A 21,005-nucleotide genomic window follows, 5' to 3' on the forward strand; every position below is an offset into this window, starting at 1 on the left:
ACATAAAGTTTTAGAATAAGTACTACCAAGAAAGTGAAAATGATGTAAAGTAATTCAACCTACTGAGACTGGAAAATACAATTAGTTTTAATATGTTTATTATTTACAGAAAGCCATAATTTAGAGAAAATTACAAACAAGTAATGTTGCATAATCTCTGTATACTAATATAAAGTTAGACTCATACAGACCAATCCAGACTGCGCGGGCAGGCAAATTCATTGATGTAGCACGTGTCACCTCCACTGGGGGAATCAGCCCCCCTCTGGATTACACTGCAAGAATCATAGAGATGTAAGAAGTCATATATAAGCCATCTAGTTTAAACCTCAGGCTATTATTTGTTTAATGTTGCTTCTGAATACATTTCTAAGTAATAAATATTTTTTTCTAATCTATAGACACAATACTGAAGTTGGAAGACTAGCAATATTGTTGTGGTTGCCAAGTAATGACCATTGAGGTCATCCATTTCTTCAAGTGACATGCGCTCCCTTTTTGATTTGGGGTTTGACATCCATTTTTGTTTTTTAGATTTCAGATTTTTCTACAAATCTGGGGTTCTTCTCAGGTTTTGCAAAAAGATCTATCTTGTCTTTCAGTAGCCCCAGTCTCTGGATTTAAGTATCCACTGATTTGACCCTGGTGAGGTTTAGATATATTGATATATTTGTTAATTACAATGTCAACAACCGTTATAAATTGCAACAGTCTCTTGAGTTTTGTGTCAATTTATATATTGCATGTTTTGGAGAGCAATATATGTCAAGCCCCCTTACATTGATTAATATGTCAAGAGGGGCTTGACATAAGGATGTGGATATGGAAATATTCATGCAAACTGTGTGTGCAATTAACTGCATATTGTGCTTGTGAAAAAGTTGGCACATTAAATAAATACGTGTAATTCTTCCAAGCTTTGACCTGGATAACCAAGGCTAGCCTGATCTTGTCAGATCTCAGAAGTTGAGCAGGATCAACACTTGGCAAGTATTTGGCTGGGAGACCAGGGTCATAATGCAGAGGCAGACAATGGCAAACCACCTCTGAATATTTCTTGCCGTGAAACCCTACCGGGTCTCCATGAGTTAGATGTAAATTGATGCCCCCCCCCAAATCTTCCAGTAATAAAGAACCCTAACATATTGTCTCAGTATTTACTGATAAGAAGCGATGCAATTGTTGCCTTCCTGCAGTACATAATGCCAACTTTTTACATCAATCTTACATTCTGTTGCAGTTCCTAATCAACATATCCTAGGAGTGATTGCTCTCACATTGTTTGAAGACTATGTATACTGGACAGATGGAAAAACCAAGTCAGTCAACCGTGCCCATAAAACTTCTGGATCAGATAAAGCGTCATTGATTAATTCATGGCATGCCATCACTGATATCCAAGTGTATCATTCTTATAGACAACCTGATGGTAAATATGTTTTGCATATATTCAATCAAGCACGTCTATCTATAAAAAATTATTAAACTTTTGGAGGCTTTGCGTAACAATACATCTCAATAATTTTATTTTAATTGTTAAGGAAGTAAAACATTGGTAAGAGTAAAGGGTTTTGACGTATCATAAGTTAAATGATGAAGCCTATTAAATTAACATACCCACATATGTTGCAAAATTATGTTGCTGACAACCAAAACAGTGTCTCTTGAAGGTGAAATTACCCAAAGTACCCTGAAAGGAACATGCAGGTCTCACATAATGGGTTAAACTAAGGTTTATTAAAATCAACATCTAAACTGTACAACTTATTAACACTTCCCATCATGTTATAAAAGCCGCCGTACAGAGTTGCCCGTTTTTGGTTGGACCCAATCGGACTCCAAGGTCAGAAGGTAATGTTACTACTCTTGGTCAATGATTCATGTTGTGCCAAGAGGCTCATCCCTGCCATGCTGTATGCTAACTAGCATGAGGGATCACCAAGGAGATTTCATTCTCAGCCTCCCTGGCTCTGGTTAGCCCAAACTGTCTGTTTTGGATATTTCTGCCATCCTTAGATAAATCAACGTGCTTGCCAATCTTAATTCACTTCAAGCATGTAACCTGTATGAATTTCACAAACCTTTAGCTAGAACCCCCCAAATACCCAGGTTATTTCAAGAAGGGTGGGAAATTGTGACTTCTTTGCTGGTCAAAGCCATTCCTTACTGCCCCTCCAGTTGACTCAGCTGCCTGAAGCAAATAGCCAAGATCCAATTCCAAACCTTTTATCTCCTGTTAAATTGGAATGGAAGCAAAACTGGTCCCCATCCTGGAGAAACAGGAACCAGACTTCTGCATGGAAAAGCACAGCACATTTTTTTCTAATTAACAAGACCTGCCTCAAAATTACCAGAGTCCATAATCAATCTATTGCTGTTTCTTTCATTGTTTCCACTTGAATTTTACTAGATCTGCGTGAAGGTCTCATATTGTGGTTAGGATCACATTGACAACCTGCACTGGCTACATGAACCCCTCAGTTCTTCTTCAACTCTATCAGTCCCAGTAGTGAGGACTGGGATGTGATAGAGGAGATGAAGATAGTGGCAACCCAGGTCTGGTATGACTTCTTGGGAGCCACAAATTCTCTGCGAACTCACAAAAACCTCTTGTAAGTCCCCATTGGATATCCAGATAAAGTACAGCAGGGGACAGATGGTTTTCACATGCACACATGCACACAGTGATGTTGTTTCATTTGTTCACAGGTATCTTATTTCAAAAAGTCTTCTTAAATGTAAAAGTTACTTTGTTTCCAGAAGTTTAAATAGTGAGAAAAATTGCTATATTAATTAATTAGTAAGTTTGAATTGTTTTCTTTTCTTTTTTGTAGTACCTAAACATAGGTGTAAAATAAATAATGGTGGCTGTAGCCATCTGTGCCTCCTTGCCCCGGGCAAAACACACACCTGCTCCTGTCCCACCAACTTTTACCTTGCTTCAGATAACAAGACCTGCTTATCAAACTGCACAGTCAGTCAAGTAAGTTCATTTCTTTAAAAATTCATTACATTTGTTTCTTACTGCATTCCACCCAGACCCACTGTGAATGCCATTGGATCCTATATACATGAATTGTCAAAACTTTTGGCTTCCACACTTACAAACTCACACTGGACAAACAGCCTCCATTAAATATTCAGCTAATTTCATCAACAAAATTAGAATCCTCAAACTCAATTAGCCTGTACACTCCCACACATGCCAGCTGGGTGACCTTGGCTAGTCACAGCTTCTCGGAGCTCTCTCAGCCCCACCTACCTCACAGGGTGTTTGTTGTGAGGGGGGAAGGGCAAGGAGATTGTAAGCCCCTTTGAGTCTCCTACAGGAGAGAAAGGGGGGGGGGGATATAAATCCAAACTCTTCTTCTTCTTCTTCAACCCCAATGACAGACTGAACGACTTTGATGTGGTCTCCCTATTCCCAAGGTTCCAGTAAAGGATACCCTCACACTTATCAACCTAATCTTCCCAAATGATATCACATGCCTGTTTGAACATTGCCTATCAACCAGTTACTTCCAGTGGGACAACTTCTATGAACAAATGAATATGGTGGCCATGGGAAATTCCTACAGCCCTATTATTCCTATTTTTTACATGGAGCACTTCGGAAAATGTGCTTTAGAATCAGCATCCCCAAAACCAACAGTATAGTTCTGTATTGTGGATAGCACCTTTGGAGCTATAGTGAGGAGGAATTGATGAAATTTGTGGACCACCTTAACAGTATCCACCCTAAAGTTTAATTCCCATGGAGGAAAAAAAAGGGAAATAGCCATTTCTGGATGTCATGGTTATCCATAAAACAAACTGACAATGGGGCCACAGAATCTGAAGAAAACCAACCCACATGGATCTACACAAAAACTCCACTCACTACTTACAACAAAAAAGGGGCATAATCAAAACTCCAATAGACCTTGCAAAATGGATTTGTAAACCTCACCTTCTCACTGGTGAACTGAATAACTTAGACTGGGCTCTGAAAGCAAATGGCTACTCCACGGCAGAATTCAGAAGAGCTATAAAACTAAGAGGAAAACACACAACTAAGGAAAAACAGTCCCTCTCCCTCCACGGGGAAGGCGTTTCTACTGTACATCCAGGGAATCTCAGACCACATATTCTTTTGAATCTTGCTTGCAATTCTGCTTTGCTTCACGCTTATCTGGCTACCTCCACATCCAATGAAATCATCATTTTTTGAGGTGACTTTAATTTGTGCGAAGGTGATCCTAAGCATTACAAGCAAGGTTCAAAGAAATTATGCTGAAGAAATAGTCATGAACTGAGCATGAACCAGGGGCCTCATCTTGAACTGTTCTAATTCTTATGGACTTTATATGCACTTATATTTCCATTTATTAGATTTGGTCTACACACATGATACAAAGCTTTTTATTATTAGCGTACAATGAATTTGCTATCTGTTTGTAACTATTATGTGCCTCTGAAGATGCCAGCTGTAGATGTGCAGAAAACATTAGATGTTAAAACTATTCAAACCATAGCTGTAGAACTCGGAAAACCCACAACAGCTTATAAGACTGTTATTGTGAATATGGATGCTGTTTTATTTTTGTTGATTTAGCAAACATAGTTTGTGGGGATTTGTTCAAAGTCCACTTGCATGTATGCTCATTTGTAATGTAATGTACATTTATATCTCATCCTAGCTGGCAACTGCAATTATTTTGAATTTAAAATTTAATGCAGGTCCTCCACTGGTAATACTGTTGAGTGCTAACACTGGCATTCATATAAAATAGAAAGGATATTTTTTTAAAAATGTAGTCTTTTAAAAATGTGTTATACAAAATTACTAGAAATTTATAGTAAGGAGCTCAGGATTAAAATTTGATATTTGGTTGCTTATGAGTTCCTGTTTGCATTAAATATTCATGTTATTTCAATAAAAAATATTAATATGACATGGTTCTTGCTTTCCCTGCAGTTCCGCTGTAAAACTGACAAATGTATTCCATTCTGGTGGAAATGTGACACTGTAGATGACTGTGGGGATGGATCAGATGAACCTGAAGAATGTCGTAAGTGTACATAGTATTTTAGAAATGCTGTGTGGCAGACATTGTAAGTTGTATTTGTAAGTCATAAAGCCATCACTGTAATATCGGCTTGTATCTTACAGGAACAGCAACAGAATATTGATTTTGCCTGTGTTCTTTCCCCTGTCTACAGTCCTTTTCAACTCCTGAAAAGATTGTTCTTGAGATAGCAGGACCCACATAGGCGAACAGCCATGTGGGTCAGGACTTACAGTGAGGGAGTGAGATGAAAGGGCTAAAATCACTCCTCCTGTTTTTTCCATCCATGCAGCTGTGTAGATAGAAGAGTAAAGAGGGGGCTTTACTCTTTCCCCCGTCCACACCATAGGCCCTTGTTCTGTACAGCTGTTCATCCATGGGGATTCCACAACGCCAGGAATAATTTTTCTGGGTGTAAAAAGGAATACGGGACAGGACAGGAATGTAGGAATAATATGTGCACCTTCCTAAGTATTTTTGTTCCTATGTGTTAGAATTCCCATATAGTGAAATGTACAAGATTACTGTGGAGCACACATGTTCTTTTCGAACAACTTAATCCATATTTTTCTAGGAGTTTCATTGGAGTGCAGTGCAATATTTAACAGTCTAGAGAATTTTCTGCTGGTCGTTTATATTGTTTGTTCCTCAAACAATGAAAAAATGATTGGCAGGAGTTCAATAATTACTACCCTGTAGTAGTAATTTTATGCTTTGCATTACTGATAAGCTTGCTCTGTAGCATTGTAATTATGTCTTGGATGTTTTGTCAAATCAGCAGATATTTTCATAGTTCATACAGCTGCCTCAAAAATCCTTTCAGTTAGAAAGATTGAAGTAAACAATGCTTTTAACATTTGGAAGGATGTCTGCCATAATTTTGCCATGACAGGTGACTACAAGGAAAGGTGGTGTTTAAAGATGGGGTATATGTAAACTACTACTACATTTTAATTTCTCCAATTTATTTGGATTATATCCATTCTAAAAATTGCATTGGCACTTTGTCAGAACAAAGACAGTTAATTGGCTAATCTGCTCTGAAGGGGACATATATTTACAGAATTTCAACAGATCACTGTCCAGTTTTTTCTTGAAAAATTCAAAATTCAAATAAAGGCAACCACTAGTTTTAGATGATTTTACCTGCCTGAACATGTACTCATTTTGACAGGCATTACTCCTTGCTTTGTCTTAGAAAAGTCCTGTGTTTTATACTATCAATAGCGTACAAATGTACAGTATCACTTACTAGTGTATTAAACAGTTCTGATATAGTAATTATGTTGATTTATGAATTTAATGTGATGCCCTGCAGCAAATCAAGGTGAAGGAAATTGCTCATTTCCCTCTTACTGAGCAATTTAGCTTAAATACCAATTTGATTCCACTATGCTTAGAGCCAGCATGGTACAGTGGTTAAGTGTTGGACAAGGATTTGGGAAACCTTGATTTGAGTCTCCACTCTGCCCTGGAAGCTTGCTAGGTAAGCTTGGGCTGGTTACAAACTCTCACCTCAAACTTGACAGGTTTTTGTATGGGAGATCTTCATGGAATATCAAGGATGTGATGTGGAAACAGGTGATAGCAAACCACCCCTGAACCTCTCTTTCCTTGAAAACCTTGTGGGGTCACCATAAGTCATTAGTGACATGATGGCAAAACACACACATGCTTAAACGTCATAGCTGTGATAAAAGGTGTATTTGTGAGTAGTTGCAATGGTCTTTTCGAGACCATTAATTTCAATATAACTATCAGGAAATACATTTATTTGTTTTGTTGAGGGGAAAAACTGTAAATTAGCATCTCTTGAATCATACTAGTGATTGTCTTTTTTTGCCCTTGCTCTCCATAGTGAAGACATAAGATTCCAAAATGTGGATTAAACAGGGTTTACTTATGGCACATCTGTATCTGCATCATTAATAAGTATCTCCATTTTTTTCAGTCAAGTCACTCTGAATAAGCAGCCTGTTCATGCTACCAGCATTAGAGCAACCATACTTTGGACCCAAACTCAACCAGCACAACCAAAGCTTTATCCTAGGCTGCACAGAAAATTGTGCTGAGACATGATAGTCTTCATCCCCTCCCCTAATATGCTTCTTAAGCAACTGAGAGCATGACATGCTGCTCAGAACCAAGGGAATTCCATTCTCCAACCCCACCTATGAAAGGCTTTTTTAAAAAAAAAAAAAGATTGGATGCTTTGAACTGTTTGCCAATCAGCCTGTTATTAGCACCCATAGCTTCACCTGTCCTATGGACATGACCTATTTATTATTAACCAGGAAATAAAGTGGAAAAGGGGGGGACCTCAATACCAACCAATGTGAAGGAAAATTTCTGTTTGACTTCCCAAAAGTGACCTGAAAATGTAACATTATTCAAATAGTGTGGGGCAGAAGCTGCGGGGGGTGGGGGGTGAGGATCTATATGTCAGGAGATTATAGCATAGACTGATTATCTGTCTGTATGCCAATAAAGGCTTGTTGTTGTTCACTGATTATCTGTCATTATCTATTGTTATATGCACCTTGTGTAGATTGGTTCCTTTTAAAGTACATTGTGTCTATTTCATTAGGGCTATGATTGTTAACTGACTTGGGCTAAGGCTTTGGGGTTTTTTTACTGTTAAATCACAGCTAATTTAGGGTGACCCCGTAGCGTTTACAAGGTAGGAGACTTTCACAGATGGTTTGCCATTTCCTGCCTCTGTGTTGCAACCCTGGTATTCCCATCCAAATACTGACTACAGCCAATGCTCTTTAGCCTCTTATAGCTGCGAAGGTCAGACTAGCCTGGGTTTCTAGGTCAGTGTTAACCTAATTGGACTAAGGCATAGATCTATTTAAATCTTAGTAAGTAGAAATGTACTTTGGCAGTAGTATTTTTCTTATGGAATTTAGAGCATAGATACACAATAAATTATTTGAAGCCATTAGTTTTCATTTTATGAGCAAATAACTTTTTTATTTTACAGCTGAATTTAAATGTCAACCAGGCCGTTTTCAGTGTGGAACTGGACTCTGTGTTTTACCAGCTTTTATATGTGATGGAGAAAATGACTGTGGGGACAACTCTGATGAGCTCAATTGTGGTAGGTCATCCTATGGCAATAAAGAGAATACATGAGAACCTAACATTAGGATAGGCTGTGCAGCAACATCATGATATGGGATTATGTACTGGGCTGGGAAATAGGGTTACAAGAACATTCACCTTTTAAATTCTCTTAGAATTCTTTTATGCTTGTGGAATCCATATTCTCCCTTTCTAGTTTGTTCGTTTTAGTTTTTCTGTTGATCCATTTACTGTCTGTTTTTATTGTTTTCATGCTTCTTTTACAATTATTTAACAACTATTTTACAACTATTTAAGTATTTAATTGCTCTCAAACACCGCATTCTGTTGGGTTCTCACAGGTACCTTATACTTAGGCCATTTTTGCCTGGTCAAAATATCCCGGGGTGAGCACAGAAAATATCTCTGTGCAGCCAGGAATTCCGCACGGTTCCCAAAGCTGCACAGGGTCTGCCACTGTGTTGCCCTGCTATTTTTCCTTTGCCCCATGAGTTTCAAAAACTGCCAAAGTGGTGGTACTTTTAAAATGCCCTGTGTGACCCAGCTGCTGTGCAAACATCACAGGAGCAGAACCAGGGCAGAAGTAGTCTATTTTTCCCGCCTCGCCACTTGCTGGAGAGCCTGGCAGATTCTGTATTCTCCAGTGGCTCTATTGTAGCCAATGAGGAATTTCTGAGTGTGTAAGCAGGCTGCACATTTTTCAAGGTAGAAGCACCAGACTTTCAAAATGGCTCCAGGAGGCTCTCCTGGAGAACTTTGCTTCTGGGGATGGTGGGGGTGGGTGGGTTGAGAGAGTTCTAAGACAACTCAGCTAACAGGCATGTGTAGGAGCGGAAAAACAAAATAAGCCATAAAATTGAACCCCTAGTAAAGAGCCTATCTAGGATAACAACAATCAGGGTGTGTTTAGTCAATGAACAGAGGATTGTGACCTTTGCTTTGTAAGCATGTTCAATCCATTGCTATGCAGAATATTTGAATGGACATTTCTTTGTTATAAATGTTGTATTCTTTAGAATACTGGAAGTTTGTTCTCCTTAAGCCCCATGTGAATATGTTCCTAAAAGATTCCAGGGGAAGTCAGATGATTGGTCAATAGATGACTAGATCTCTAGCCCATTCAGGAAGGGTGGCCTATAAATCAAATAAACATTTTTTTAAAAAGGAGTGTGCAAGTGCAGTAAGCTGTCCCTGAAAAGGCTAGTCAGAGTGAAAGCAGGACACATGGCACTAGGTGCAGCCTGCAAGTTGCAATGCAGAGTGCTAGGAGGGCTGACCTTCTCATAAAAGAAAAAAAGTCTAATTGACCAGCTAAAATAAGGCTCATCAGATGTCTAAAATTATTTTTTCTTGCCAGATACACATGTTTGCCTATCTGGTCAATTCAAGTGCTCAAAGACTCAGAAGTGCATACCAATAAATCTCAGATGTAATGGCCAGGATGACTGTGGTGATGAAGAAGATGAAAGAGATTGTCGTAAGTAGCTCCTAAACAAATCACAAACTATGCAGTCATAAACTATGATGACCAGTACTCTTATGGATCTGAAATAGCATATTAATATGCTATTTATATGGTGGGGTTGGGGTTAGGATTGGGAGGGTAAAGTCGCCATACTGGTTGTTTTAACTGTGAAATGTAAATTATTGTTTTATGGGTTTTTATTGTATTAATAACTATAATAATAATAATAATAATAATAATAATAATAATAATAATAATAATTGTATTAATAACTGTTGTTTTATTATATTAATAACTCCCCTGAGCCTTCTGGGAAGGGTGGTCTTAAAATATAATAAATAAATAAATACGAAAATGGGAGAAGGGTAACTACGAAAAGAATTTTTAGGAACGTTTATTAAGCTCTGTTAAATTGTTTATTGAAACTGAAGCTATTAATTGTGGTTATTCACTGTTTTTCACATCCATGAATTTTCATGGGAAATGTATTAACATTTGTAATTTTTTTACATCAAAGTGGGATGAATTTTGGCATAGAATCTTGCTCTCTTAGTCTTTAAATACCAAGTTAGGAAATTTTTGTTTGCCCAGGAATTAGGTTGCCAGCTGAATGCCATGGTAGTCAGGGAATGATATAATGAGGCTCTAGGGATTCACTCATCTCTGTGTTTTTTTTCTAGAGCATCACTATGTCACAAAATCTTTGTTCTTACCCCTCCCCACCATCCTTGCTCCTACTGGAATACATAGGCCCAATGGGCCTGAAGCCTGGAGTTTATGTGTGATCCAATGGATCCTATCCACTAAATTTCTGACCAGTCGGTGAACATTTCTATTGTGTAGACAGAGCAAGCAGAAGATGTTTGACAACCCAGGAAATCAGCTAGCATGGCATAAAATGCTCGGCGGCATGGCTGTGGCAACCAAAGAAGGCAGGGTGCGTGGCATAACAGGCAGAAACAATACATTAAAAAGATAAAATGGCACTGGAATATCCAGCCACCATTTTTAGCAGGAGCATGTTTCTGTGTTGGACTTGCAAATAATCACCCAGTTTCAGGGCCTATTGTGTGATTTGGTTCATTCACCTTGCCCTACATGTGAAATTAAACTTTACAGTTCCATAACCCTAAGTCTTGTTCTGTTTTACTAAATACATTTGTAGCTGTTTGGTTTCTGTCACTTACTGATCTGTTTAGCCACTTTTCACTCATTTACCTCCTCTGTAATATTTTTGAGTTGTACCACCTATCCCAGTGACAAAATAAGAGATGAGAATATTACTGACTGGTAATTCACATTTGTCATAATAACTATATTAATGAATGGGAGTTTTTCACTTTGGATTTTTTTAAAAATTAGTTATTAGGTATTAGGCATTATCTGGGTGCCTATTGGGGCTAACAGTGCAGTCCTAAAACATTTATTGGAAGTAAGCCCAACTGAACAGGTTTTGAGTAGACCTGTTTAGGATTTCTGTCTAAATTACACACAAACACAAGTTTTCCTATACAATAAACGACAAATCTATAGGGGACTCTGGAAGACTTATGGTAAAACTGGGTTTTCCCTGGAAGTGATGTCAGTCCTCTTGAGCAATCACTGAAAACTTGGAAGTTTATCATAGAGATTATGGTAATTCTACGAGAGATGTGCCATCGCAATTTGGAAAGTGATGTCAGACCATTGCCAAAGGTCACCTCGCCCCCATTTCCTCACCTCTGATAAGCACGCAAGCCAAGATGAGGTCAGGAGAAAGCAAACACAAGCTGGAGCACAAGCTGAAGTCAGGACAAGAGGCAAGCAAGAAGGAATTGGATCACAGCAAAGTCAGTGGTATAGGCATGTAGGAGAGCCATTGCTACCACACGACAGATGTTCCCTTGGCCAGATGCTCACCTGGCAGCCAGAGATGCTGTGCATCTGGCTCATGCATCAGCCAGCTCCTGTAAGCACTGCTCATCATAGCTGAGGCCTGGCCAATGCTGAGCAGCCAAATGTTCACTACATCTTCTCTTGTGTAAGTCACACGCAGCTTTCTCTGGCATTGCTCATTGGGCTCAGGAAAAGTGGGGAGAGGACAGGCCAGTCTGGGTCTCCTGCATCCGGTTGGAGGGCCTCTGGCTGAGGCTGTGAGTCTGGTCCTGCATGGACTGTCTCATCCTCTTCTGGTGCCTCTGCTGGTGGTTGAAGAAAGGGTATGATGCCAGTGACTAATTCCTCATTTGAGGAGTCTGCAGGTCCCCTAGCAAAGCTAAGCCCAGCTGGGCCATGACAACCTCCCCAGTCCCCAACGATTGCTAGGCTAGACCTGGCAACGCTAATAAATATGCTGACTGGATCTAAACTGGCTGTAATTACTCAAAGAATAGAAAGTAGTCATAGCAAAAAAACTGACAAAACTCAACAAGCTTAGAAAAACTAGAAATTATTAGGAGAGGACTAAAACAGCTAATATCCAAATGCCATCATCATCTTGGTTACACTTACATCTGGATTACTCTTTGTGTATGTGAATGCCAAATTTTCATTAGATATCACAGATCTTTGCTCAGATATACAGATTCCTCTGTGTTTTACCAATGAAGTAGATAGCAGCTGGAGGTGATTGACTTGAGAGGGAAAGGTTTTGCCAGTACTGAAGGTACTTTTCTCTCACACTGAAAATGCTTCTTAGAAGGGAGTAATTCTGATCACAGATTCCCCACATCAGCTCTTTCCTCCAAAATGATCTTATATAGCTGAAGAAAGAACAGAAAAGGAAACTAAAATTATCAGGGTGATGGAACATTCTTCCTTTTAAAGTGCATCAAAGGATCTGTTATATTTATAACGAAGACCAAATTACAAACAAGAGAGTGAAGAGTGAGGAGATGCCATTTCACAATAAGAGTTCCATGGATCATCAATAACATTGGTTGGTAGTAAATTCATGTCAGAGAAGAACAACTATTTTTTCACAGAAATTATAATGAACTAAAAAAATTCATTGCCACAGACAGTAGTGATGGCCACTAGCTTCAGTACCTTTAAAATGTACTACATAAATTCATAATGGATAGGTATATAAATCATAATTGATTATCTTTTATGTTAGCTAATGGGGAATTTCTGTGTACTGCCTTTCAAATTCTGATAGAATCAGGAGACCAATAGCATTTGGATAACAAAGTAAGTGAAATGTCAGTTCTGCATAATGAAGGAAAACATAGCTGAAATAATTGTAATTATTTTATCTTGAGTTTCTGAATGTTGAAAAACCATTCCTGTACTTAAAAGAGCCAATTTTCTTTGAAGCGGAAAACAGCTGTTCTCCTGACCACTTCCAGTGTAAAACAACCAAACACTGTATTTCCAAATTGTGGGTATGTGATGAGGATCCAGATTGTGCAGATGGCTCTGACGAGGCAAACTGTGGTGAGTAAAAAAAGAATACTTATTAAGAATATTTAATAGCTAAACATGTTAGCATTATAATTCAGTATGTCATTATCCTTTATTGGTGTCTTGACCTATTATAATAGGTGATTGATTAGGTTCATATAACTAATCCTATGATAACATCTCCTTATTGAGTTTTTGATAAAACACCTTTACCTTTCTTGTGGGGATCCATGTCATCGATCCGTCAAAGTACTTGATAGTCCCATGCTTCAGTTAGAAGACACAGTACAGTCTGTGCTCATTCCTAGACCACTTTAGGTCAATCACTAAAGGCCATCCCAGTTCTTTTTTAGAGCAAGACTTGGTTGAACAAATAATTCGATAATTTTCTAAGGGTTTTCAGTGAACTGGAATTGGCCTAAATCAGCGAACAGTATTTGGAGTATAACTCATTATTATTTAGTAATTCTGCCCGTCCCTAACCCTATTAGTTTTTTCATGACAAAATAATTATTTTTTGTAGAAAATTGCACCTTACTACAAGGAGCAAGATAATTAATTCTGCTATCTTTGTTATCTGAATGTACTGTACTTTGATAATGTGGCATGTACTTTTCACTATTTTAACTGCTTGAAGGTGCCACAATACAGATAGCATTTATGTTTGATTACAGATAAGAAGACTTGTGGACCTCACCAATATCAGTGCAAAAACAGCAACTGCATTCCGGATCACTGGCGATGTGACAGCCAAAATGATTGTGGTGATAATTCTGATGAGGAAAACTGCAGTAAGCAATACCTCATGTTATCATCTGTGATTTGTTCATTAAACAACTCTATTAAACAATTGTTCGTTAAACAATTCTGAGCCCTTCGGGATAGGGCGGTCTAATAAATTAAATAAATAAATAAATAAGAGGGAAGTATTTTACATTCATACTTTGTACTTTTGAATTCTTTTGTATATCTATCTCATTAAGCTTACAAATTATACCAAATATTTCAAATTGAATTGAATACAAAATTGAATCTTGTGTTTAATAATTGACAAGATGTTTACAGGCCCATCATAATCACACATTTCCAGAGGAGCAGCTATTTTAATTGGTTGTACCAAAAATATAATCAAGATTTCATGGCACATAAAAGACCAAAAAAAAGAGAAAATCATGGACACACAGCCACTTCATCAGCCACTTCATCAGATACTCCCTACTTCCATGTGATCCAAAATCAAAGGACACTCAGTAGAGCACTGGGTGCAAAGCAGAGAACTACAATAGGGACAAATGAGCAGAAACTGGCCGTACCTTTCTTGTGAACCTTTGTTCTGTTTGTATAATTTGCTTACTCATGCAACAGGGCTTTTCTGCTGATCCCCACTTACTGTTGCACCCTTCCATGCCTCAACCGACCAAAAGAGATCCTCTATTTCAGCGGTTCTCAACCTGTAGGTCACGACCCCTTTGGGGGTCGAAAGACCCTTTCACATGGGTCGCCTAAGACACTCTGCATCAGTGTTCTCCATCTGTAAAATGGGTAAATATTAGGGTTGGGGGTCACTACAACATGAGGAACTGTATTAAAGGGTTGCGGTATTAGGAAGGTTGAGAACCACTGCTCTATTTCCACTTGCATCCCTCCTGATGTCTGGTACAATCACTTCTGTAAACTTTTTCAGGAGGATAGGAATTGTAATGTTAGCCTCACCCCCTCTCTAATACTTGTTCCCCCCAATTGGCCTCCTGTTTCATCTCATGTTGTGGCAGAATTAATAGATGAACTTAAAAGGGGGAACGCTCCCAGGCCAGATACTAGTTTTCCCAGGTCTTGAACTCGCATGTAGGGTGGTGGGGCCCCCTTCTAGCTACTCTGTTTACACAAATTAGCAACTTGGATCTAATTTGCAAACCCTGGTTGTCTGCGATAGTGGTGCTCATCTACAAAATGGGGGACAATGCTGAGCCTTCTAACTTTCACCCTATCAGCTTGCTTTCGGTCATTGGGAAAATCTATGCCATGTTTCTTTTATGGAAACTTCAGAACTGGGTTTTACATTCACATATTATTGGGATGGAACAGATTGGCTTCACAAAAGGCAAGTCAACACTGGTCCACGCACTAGTTTTGGCCCATTTAGCTGCCCAATACTTGTGTAGATCTCACAGCAGACTTTATGCTACCTTTATAGATTTAAAGACAGCTTTTAATACTGTCCCCAGATCACTCCTTTGGGCCAAGCTTGCTGCTCTTGGAATTTACAATAGATTACTCTTCCTTTTAAGGCAAATGCACACAGGAACCAGCTGACATATTAAATGTACTCAGGAAGGCCTCCTCACTGACTGCATTGATTCCACCAAAGGGGTCAAGCAAGGCTGTGTGCTCCCCTACTCTTTTCAACCTCTATCTGAGTGATCTCCCTCAGCCCTTGCAGGTCCTGATAACCATGCTCCCAAGTTGTCCTCGCACCATATCCCAATTCTATTCTATGCAGATGATTCCGTCTTGCTCTCCTGATCCAGAGTTGGATTGAGACGACTCATGAAGTGTTTTGTAGAGTACTGTGATGCCAATAGATTAACAATTAACTACAAGAAAAGCAAGATCGTGGTTTTTTCCTAGATTCTTGAAGAAATATTACTGGAAAATAAACATTCCAATTGAGCAGGTCAATCGTTTTAAATATCTGGGCCTTCTTTTTTTCTCACAATCTCTCATGGATCCCCCATAGAAAGGCAGCACTTACTCTGTCTTCAAATAGCATTTCTGGAATCCTTTTTTTAACAGTAGAGGTCATTCCTTTATACCTGCCGCATTAACATTTTTTAATGTGAAGATAGATTCCCAGTTACTCCATGGGGTTCCAATATGGATTCAGGCTGTTAACCATACATTAAATTCCCTACAATCTATTTTTTTTTTACAAAATTATGGGATTACCAAACTGTGTTCCTCAGGCAGCCTTAAGCTTGGAACTTGGTCAAAATTCCATGGAACTCAGAGCCGGGTTTAAGACTTTTAGATTCTGGCTGCGTGTTCATTACCTACAACCCAATCTTTCTCTTGTTTCCTTAATACTTTCGGACACATAGGCTAATCCCTGGTTTTCTATGATGGAAAAAAAAATTGTATCTATTGGACTGACCCTTGAATTACTCTACCCTCTTTCATATTCAGAGGCATTTATTATATCAGCTTTTAGATCAGGAATTTGCTAACTTAACTCTAGCAGCTAAACAAACTTACTCTCCCATGCAATTTCTAATTTCATTTGAGCAGGGACGTATGACTCACTATTTATACTCTTTAACAAATCCCCGCTCAAGGAGAGCTCTCGCAACTGCTAGATTTAATGTCATGCCATCTCCCCGATTAAATGGCAGGTTCAATAATCTAGAAAAATCCAAGAGGCTATGCAGCTTAATACCAATCAAGTTGAAACACGGGCTCACCAGTTACTACACTGTACTAAATTTGCCAAAATTAGATCCAAATATGTCAATTTATATCCTCTTTTTCAACCCAAGTTAACAGATTTGTTCAGATAATTTCTCTTGTTGAATAATTCCAACCCTGTTTTTTGTGAAGAGGTAGCAAGTTTTCTCATGGAAATAATTAAGAGTTTGTAACAGTTTATATTTATTTGACATCCTTTTTTGTGTTTTAATATCACCACTGCCAGCTGTGGGGTTTTTTGCTAATCTGGAGAACTGAGTTTGATTCCCCACTCCTCCAAATAAGCAGTTTTGCTTTGCTTCCCCATGCCTCAACCTACACTGTTCCAAGGACATCACACATCACTGCAACACTATAGCAGTCCTCTCCCAACTCTATGATAAAACATCTTTTCTTGTTATCTGGCTGGAAGAGATACCACAATGGCACTTCCCCCCCGCCCCCGACACACACACACCATATTTTTTCTCTGCTGCACTAACAATGGGCAGCAGATGTGGGAGGTCTGCAGATCCCCACTTATTGTTGCAGCGTTATTGTTGCAGGCCTCCCTCTATGGGAAGAGACCTTCTCTCCAGGAGGGCAGCTTCTTTGGAAGCACTAGGAAAGAGAAGGCAACAAAGATCTCTTCTGAGAACTTGCTATAGTTCCAAAAAATTGAATTCAGTCCTTAGTCTTTAGGGTATCACAGGAGTCTGTTGTTTTTACTGTTTAAAAAAATCACAAAGAAAAGTGACTGAAGTGACTGAAATTTAAAATATTAAATTTAATATTTTAAACTTAAGATTTTGTGATGGTGCCTACATATCACTAACTGGAGCTTGCAAAGTGTGTGAGATCACAGTAAGGATAGAGCCTCTGGCATTAGTGATTACAACTAAGCAAATTAAATACTGCTTTTAAAAATGGAAAGATTTGCTGGTCTTTAATATCTAAACGTAGTGATTCGTAAGAATTGAACATAGACTGAAAAGCTACATGGGCAAAGCAATTTAAGAGAGGCAAGTAGGAAAAAAGCAGAGGAAAATAGCAATGTTGTTGTCAAGGGGTAATATGCAAGACGAGCAAATTTGTAAAGTTTTATTCTATTTATTACTGTGTCTGTGGTTGAGGATTAGCATAAAGTTCAGTGGTCTCCCTTTCTTTCCTCACTTCACATTGGCCTGCTCTACTAATATCTGTTGTTATGTTTATATTGTTGTTCAAAACAGAATATTTCCCATTGTTGCACTCAGAAAAAAACTGCTTTTAACTGCCGGCACTACCGTTCACCATGATTGTAGGGGAAATGTTAATAGAAGGTCTACAAATATTTATTTTTCAAAATAGAAAAAAAGTTGTCAGTTGAATATTTGAACTCTGTGATTATTTGAATTTCAATAATCAACCTATTCAGTATTATTTATCTATTCTAGGCATGTTCTTCTATTAAGCCTCCCTAAATATTTTAAGTATTTGCATAAGCTATGCAATATGAATTCTATTGAGATTCAATAGGCAGTTCCGAAAGCAAGAGCTGCAAGATGTTTGCCCAAAATTTCGATAGGAAAAAACCCTGAAAACTATTTTATAGAATGCTTTGACCTAATTTCTAGAAACACAAAAAGCTTCTAAAATGGTTTGGAGAGTGGAAATAATCTTAAAATCTTAAAATACATATTTGCTTTTACAGCTGTAAAAATGGCTGGTAAGTGTGGATATGTAGAGATGAAATATGTTTGTAGCACTCCTTTGTGAATTTCAATTGTGTATATATTTATTAAAGACATTTTCTTCTTTCAGAACCACAAACATGCACTTTGAAAGACTTTCACTGCTCAAATGGAGACTGTATGTCTGCAAGATTCTGGTGTGATGGAGACTATGATTGTGCAGATGGTTCAGACGAGGTAGGCATTTTTAAAAGGCCAGACATAATTTTATCAGCTATCTATGAAGGAAGAGTGGGAATGAGACCTTTTCAGCTGCCATACTACCATACTGTTAATAACAGCCATGTTGTTGAGCCGCCTCGAGCCCTCCGGGGAAGAGGCGGCCTATAAATCTAAAATATAAATAAATAAATAAATAAATCTCTCATGCAAAGTCTCTTCTCTTCTTTGTCCGATTAGTCATGTCCAACTCTTGGATACTCTGTAAACCAGTCCCCTCCATGCTTCCCTGTTTGCCACAACTTCTTTCAATTGGTTGATGTTCATGCCCATGTCCCTCTTAATGGTTTCCAACCAACGAGTCATTGGCCTACCCCCATTGGTAGGATTCAAATAATTTAACAACCAGTTCCAGTGGTGGGAATTCAAATAATTTAACAACTGATTGTTTACAAGCACCATTTTAACAACCGGTTCTGCCGAAGTGGTGCGAACCTGCTGAATCCCACCATTTTAACAACTGGTTCTGCCGAAGTGGTGCGAACCACCACTGCCCACCCCGTTTCTGTTTACCACTGACCATTCTGAGTAGCATCTCTTTTTCCAGTGAATTTGCCCTCATCACATGTTCAAAGTAGGTCAGCTTCTGTCTAGTGATCTTGCCCTCCAGGGACATCTCTGGGTTAATACACTCCAGTACAGCTTTGTTGGTGACTCTAGCTGTCCATGGGGTTCGTAAATGTCTTCTCCAACACCACAACTCAAAGGCATCCACTTTTCTTCTGTCTGTTTTTGTCAGTGTCCATGTCTCATAACCATATGTCATGATTAGAAACACGATGCTATTACCAGTCTTTGTTTGGTGGTTATTGAAACATCTTTGCACTTCTATAGTTGGTTCATACTCACCATGGCTGTGCGCCCAAGGGCTAAGCATTGCCTGAGCTCTGCTGTCTAGCTACCATTAAAATGGATGAGGGATCCAAGGAAAATGAAGCTGTCAACCGCTTCTATTTCTACATTGTTGATTTTAATATGGACTTTTTTGTTGGCAGTGGTCTTTTTGATGTTTAGGTGAAGTCCCATCTTTTTGCTTTCTTCTTCTAGTTTCAGTACTAGTTTCTTCAGGTCCTTCTCACTCTCAGCCAGTAGGGTTGTATCATCTGCATACCTCAGATTGCTGATGGCTCTTCCGCCAATTTTCACCCCAATATTTAAGTCCTCATGATCACTTCTGCATGGAGGTTGAACAGAAAAGGAGAGCGGATGCATCCTTGTGTAGTACCCTTTTTGATCTTGAACCAGTCTTTGTCCCCATGCCTGGTTCGCACTGTGGCTTCTTAGTTGTCATAAAGTGATTTGATCAGTTTGATTACGTGTACAGGCACTCCTACCTTTCTCAATGCTTCCCAGGACTTGTGCTCAATACAATCAAAAGCCTTGGTATAGTCAATGAAGCATAAGTCGAACTTCTTCTGGTATTCCCTTGCCTTTTCCATAATCCATCTTAATTTTGCAATGTGATTCCTGGTTCCTCTGCCTTGCAGAATCCATCTTGGACATCAGGAAGTTCTTGTTCAATGATGTTGCCCAATCGCTTCTGTATGATCTTGCTGGCATGGGGGATTAGAGCAAATGTTCTATAGTTGGTGCAGTCTCTGGAGTCGCCTTTTTTGGTCGTGAAATGAAAACTGATCTTTTCCATTCCTTTGGCCATGTGGAAGCCCTCCAGATCTTCTGACATAATGCTGTCAGTGCAGCTCTTTGGACTGGTGTGAGCAGTTCAGCAGGAATTCTATGAACACCAGGTAATTTGTTATTGGGCAGCTCAGGGCCCACTCCACTTCACTTTCCAACAGGTCTGGTTCTAGTTCACTTGATTCAGTTCAAGTCCCTCTGTGTGATCAGCATTTTTGCCAGCATATAGTTCCTCTGCATATTCTCGCCATCTTCTCTTGATGTCCTGCTGGTCAGTGATCTCCTTCCCATTATAATCCTTGATGGTTGCCTGATGGGCAGTGAAAGGCTTCCTCACCTGTTTCACAGTCTTACATAATTCTCTGGTGTTGCCCTTCTTATAGTTTTCTTCAAGACTCTTGCATCGGGCATTTAGGAAGTTGTTCTTATCTTTCCTAGCTTCCTAGCTTCTCTTTGGAAATCAGCATTGAGTTGTCTCACCTCATCTAACCTGCCCTTAGCCTTAGTCTCTCTTCTCTTAGCCTTAGCCTCTCTTCTCTTACCAGTATGGAGGGTGGTTGCAGTTAGCCAGTTTCCACCATGCATTGGCTTCTTGTATGGCCCATGTTTGGAGGCAGTTTCAATTATGGTTCCTTTGATCTCTGCCCATAGTTCGTCTGGCTCTCCTTCTTTCTCTCCATTCAAGCTAAATATCTTAATGATATTTAATGCAGATTCAAGGATCAACAGAAGAGAAATTATGCTTTTGGATGGCTGATGTATTTCCCCTCATAACTTTAAAACTTGCTTCTTTTATGTTTTTAGCAGGTTTTATTACGAAGAAACAAATGTTGATTTTAAATGTAAGATCTAAACTGCAATATTTTGTATTTCACTGTTTTAATGTTTTATATGTTTTTGTTGTTGTGTATGGCCTATGGCTTAACACAAAATAAATGACTGACTATTCAAACCAGGGCCCTTTCTGCACGGGCCTTGCAAGCGGGGGTG

The 21,005-nt window shown here is 38.9% G+C and overlaps 1 protein-coding gene across 1 annotated transcript in view; it reads left to right on the forward strand.

Annotated features, from left to right (window-relative positions):
• Positions 1-21,005, forward strand: part of LRP1B (LDL receptor related protein 1B) — a 353,740-nt gene that overhangs the window by 249,807 nt on the left and 82,928 nt on the right. The window contains exons 55-62 of the mRNA XM_048484494.1: positions 1,241-1,429; positions 2,835-2,983; positions 4,958-5,051; positions 8,035-8,151; positions 9,493-9,612; positions 12,898-13,017; positions 13,659-13,775; positions 18,229-18,335. Of these exons, the coding sequence (XP_048340451.1) occupies positions 1,241-1,429; positions 2,835-2,983; positions 4,958-5,051; positions 8,035-8,151; positions 9,493-9,612; positions 12,898-13,017; positions 13,659-13,775; positions 18,229-18,335 (1,013 nt within the window). The remainder of the gene's footprint in view (positions 1-1,240; positions 1,430-2,834; positions 2,984-4,957; positions 5,052-8,034; positions 8,152-9,492; positions 9,613-12,897; positions 13,018-13,658; positions 13,776-18,228; positions 18,336-21,005) is intronic.

Source organism: Sphaerodactylus townsendi, linkage group LG02, assembly GCF_021028975.2.
Source record: "Sphaerodactylus townsendi isolate TG3544 linkage group LG02, MPM_Stown_v2.3, whole genome shotgun sequence".
Classification (NCBI taxonomy): domain Eukaryota; kingdom Metazoa; phylum Chordata; class Lepidosauria; order Squamata; family Sphaerodactylidae; genus Sphaerodactylus; species Sphaerodactylus townsendi.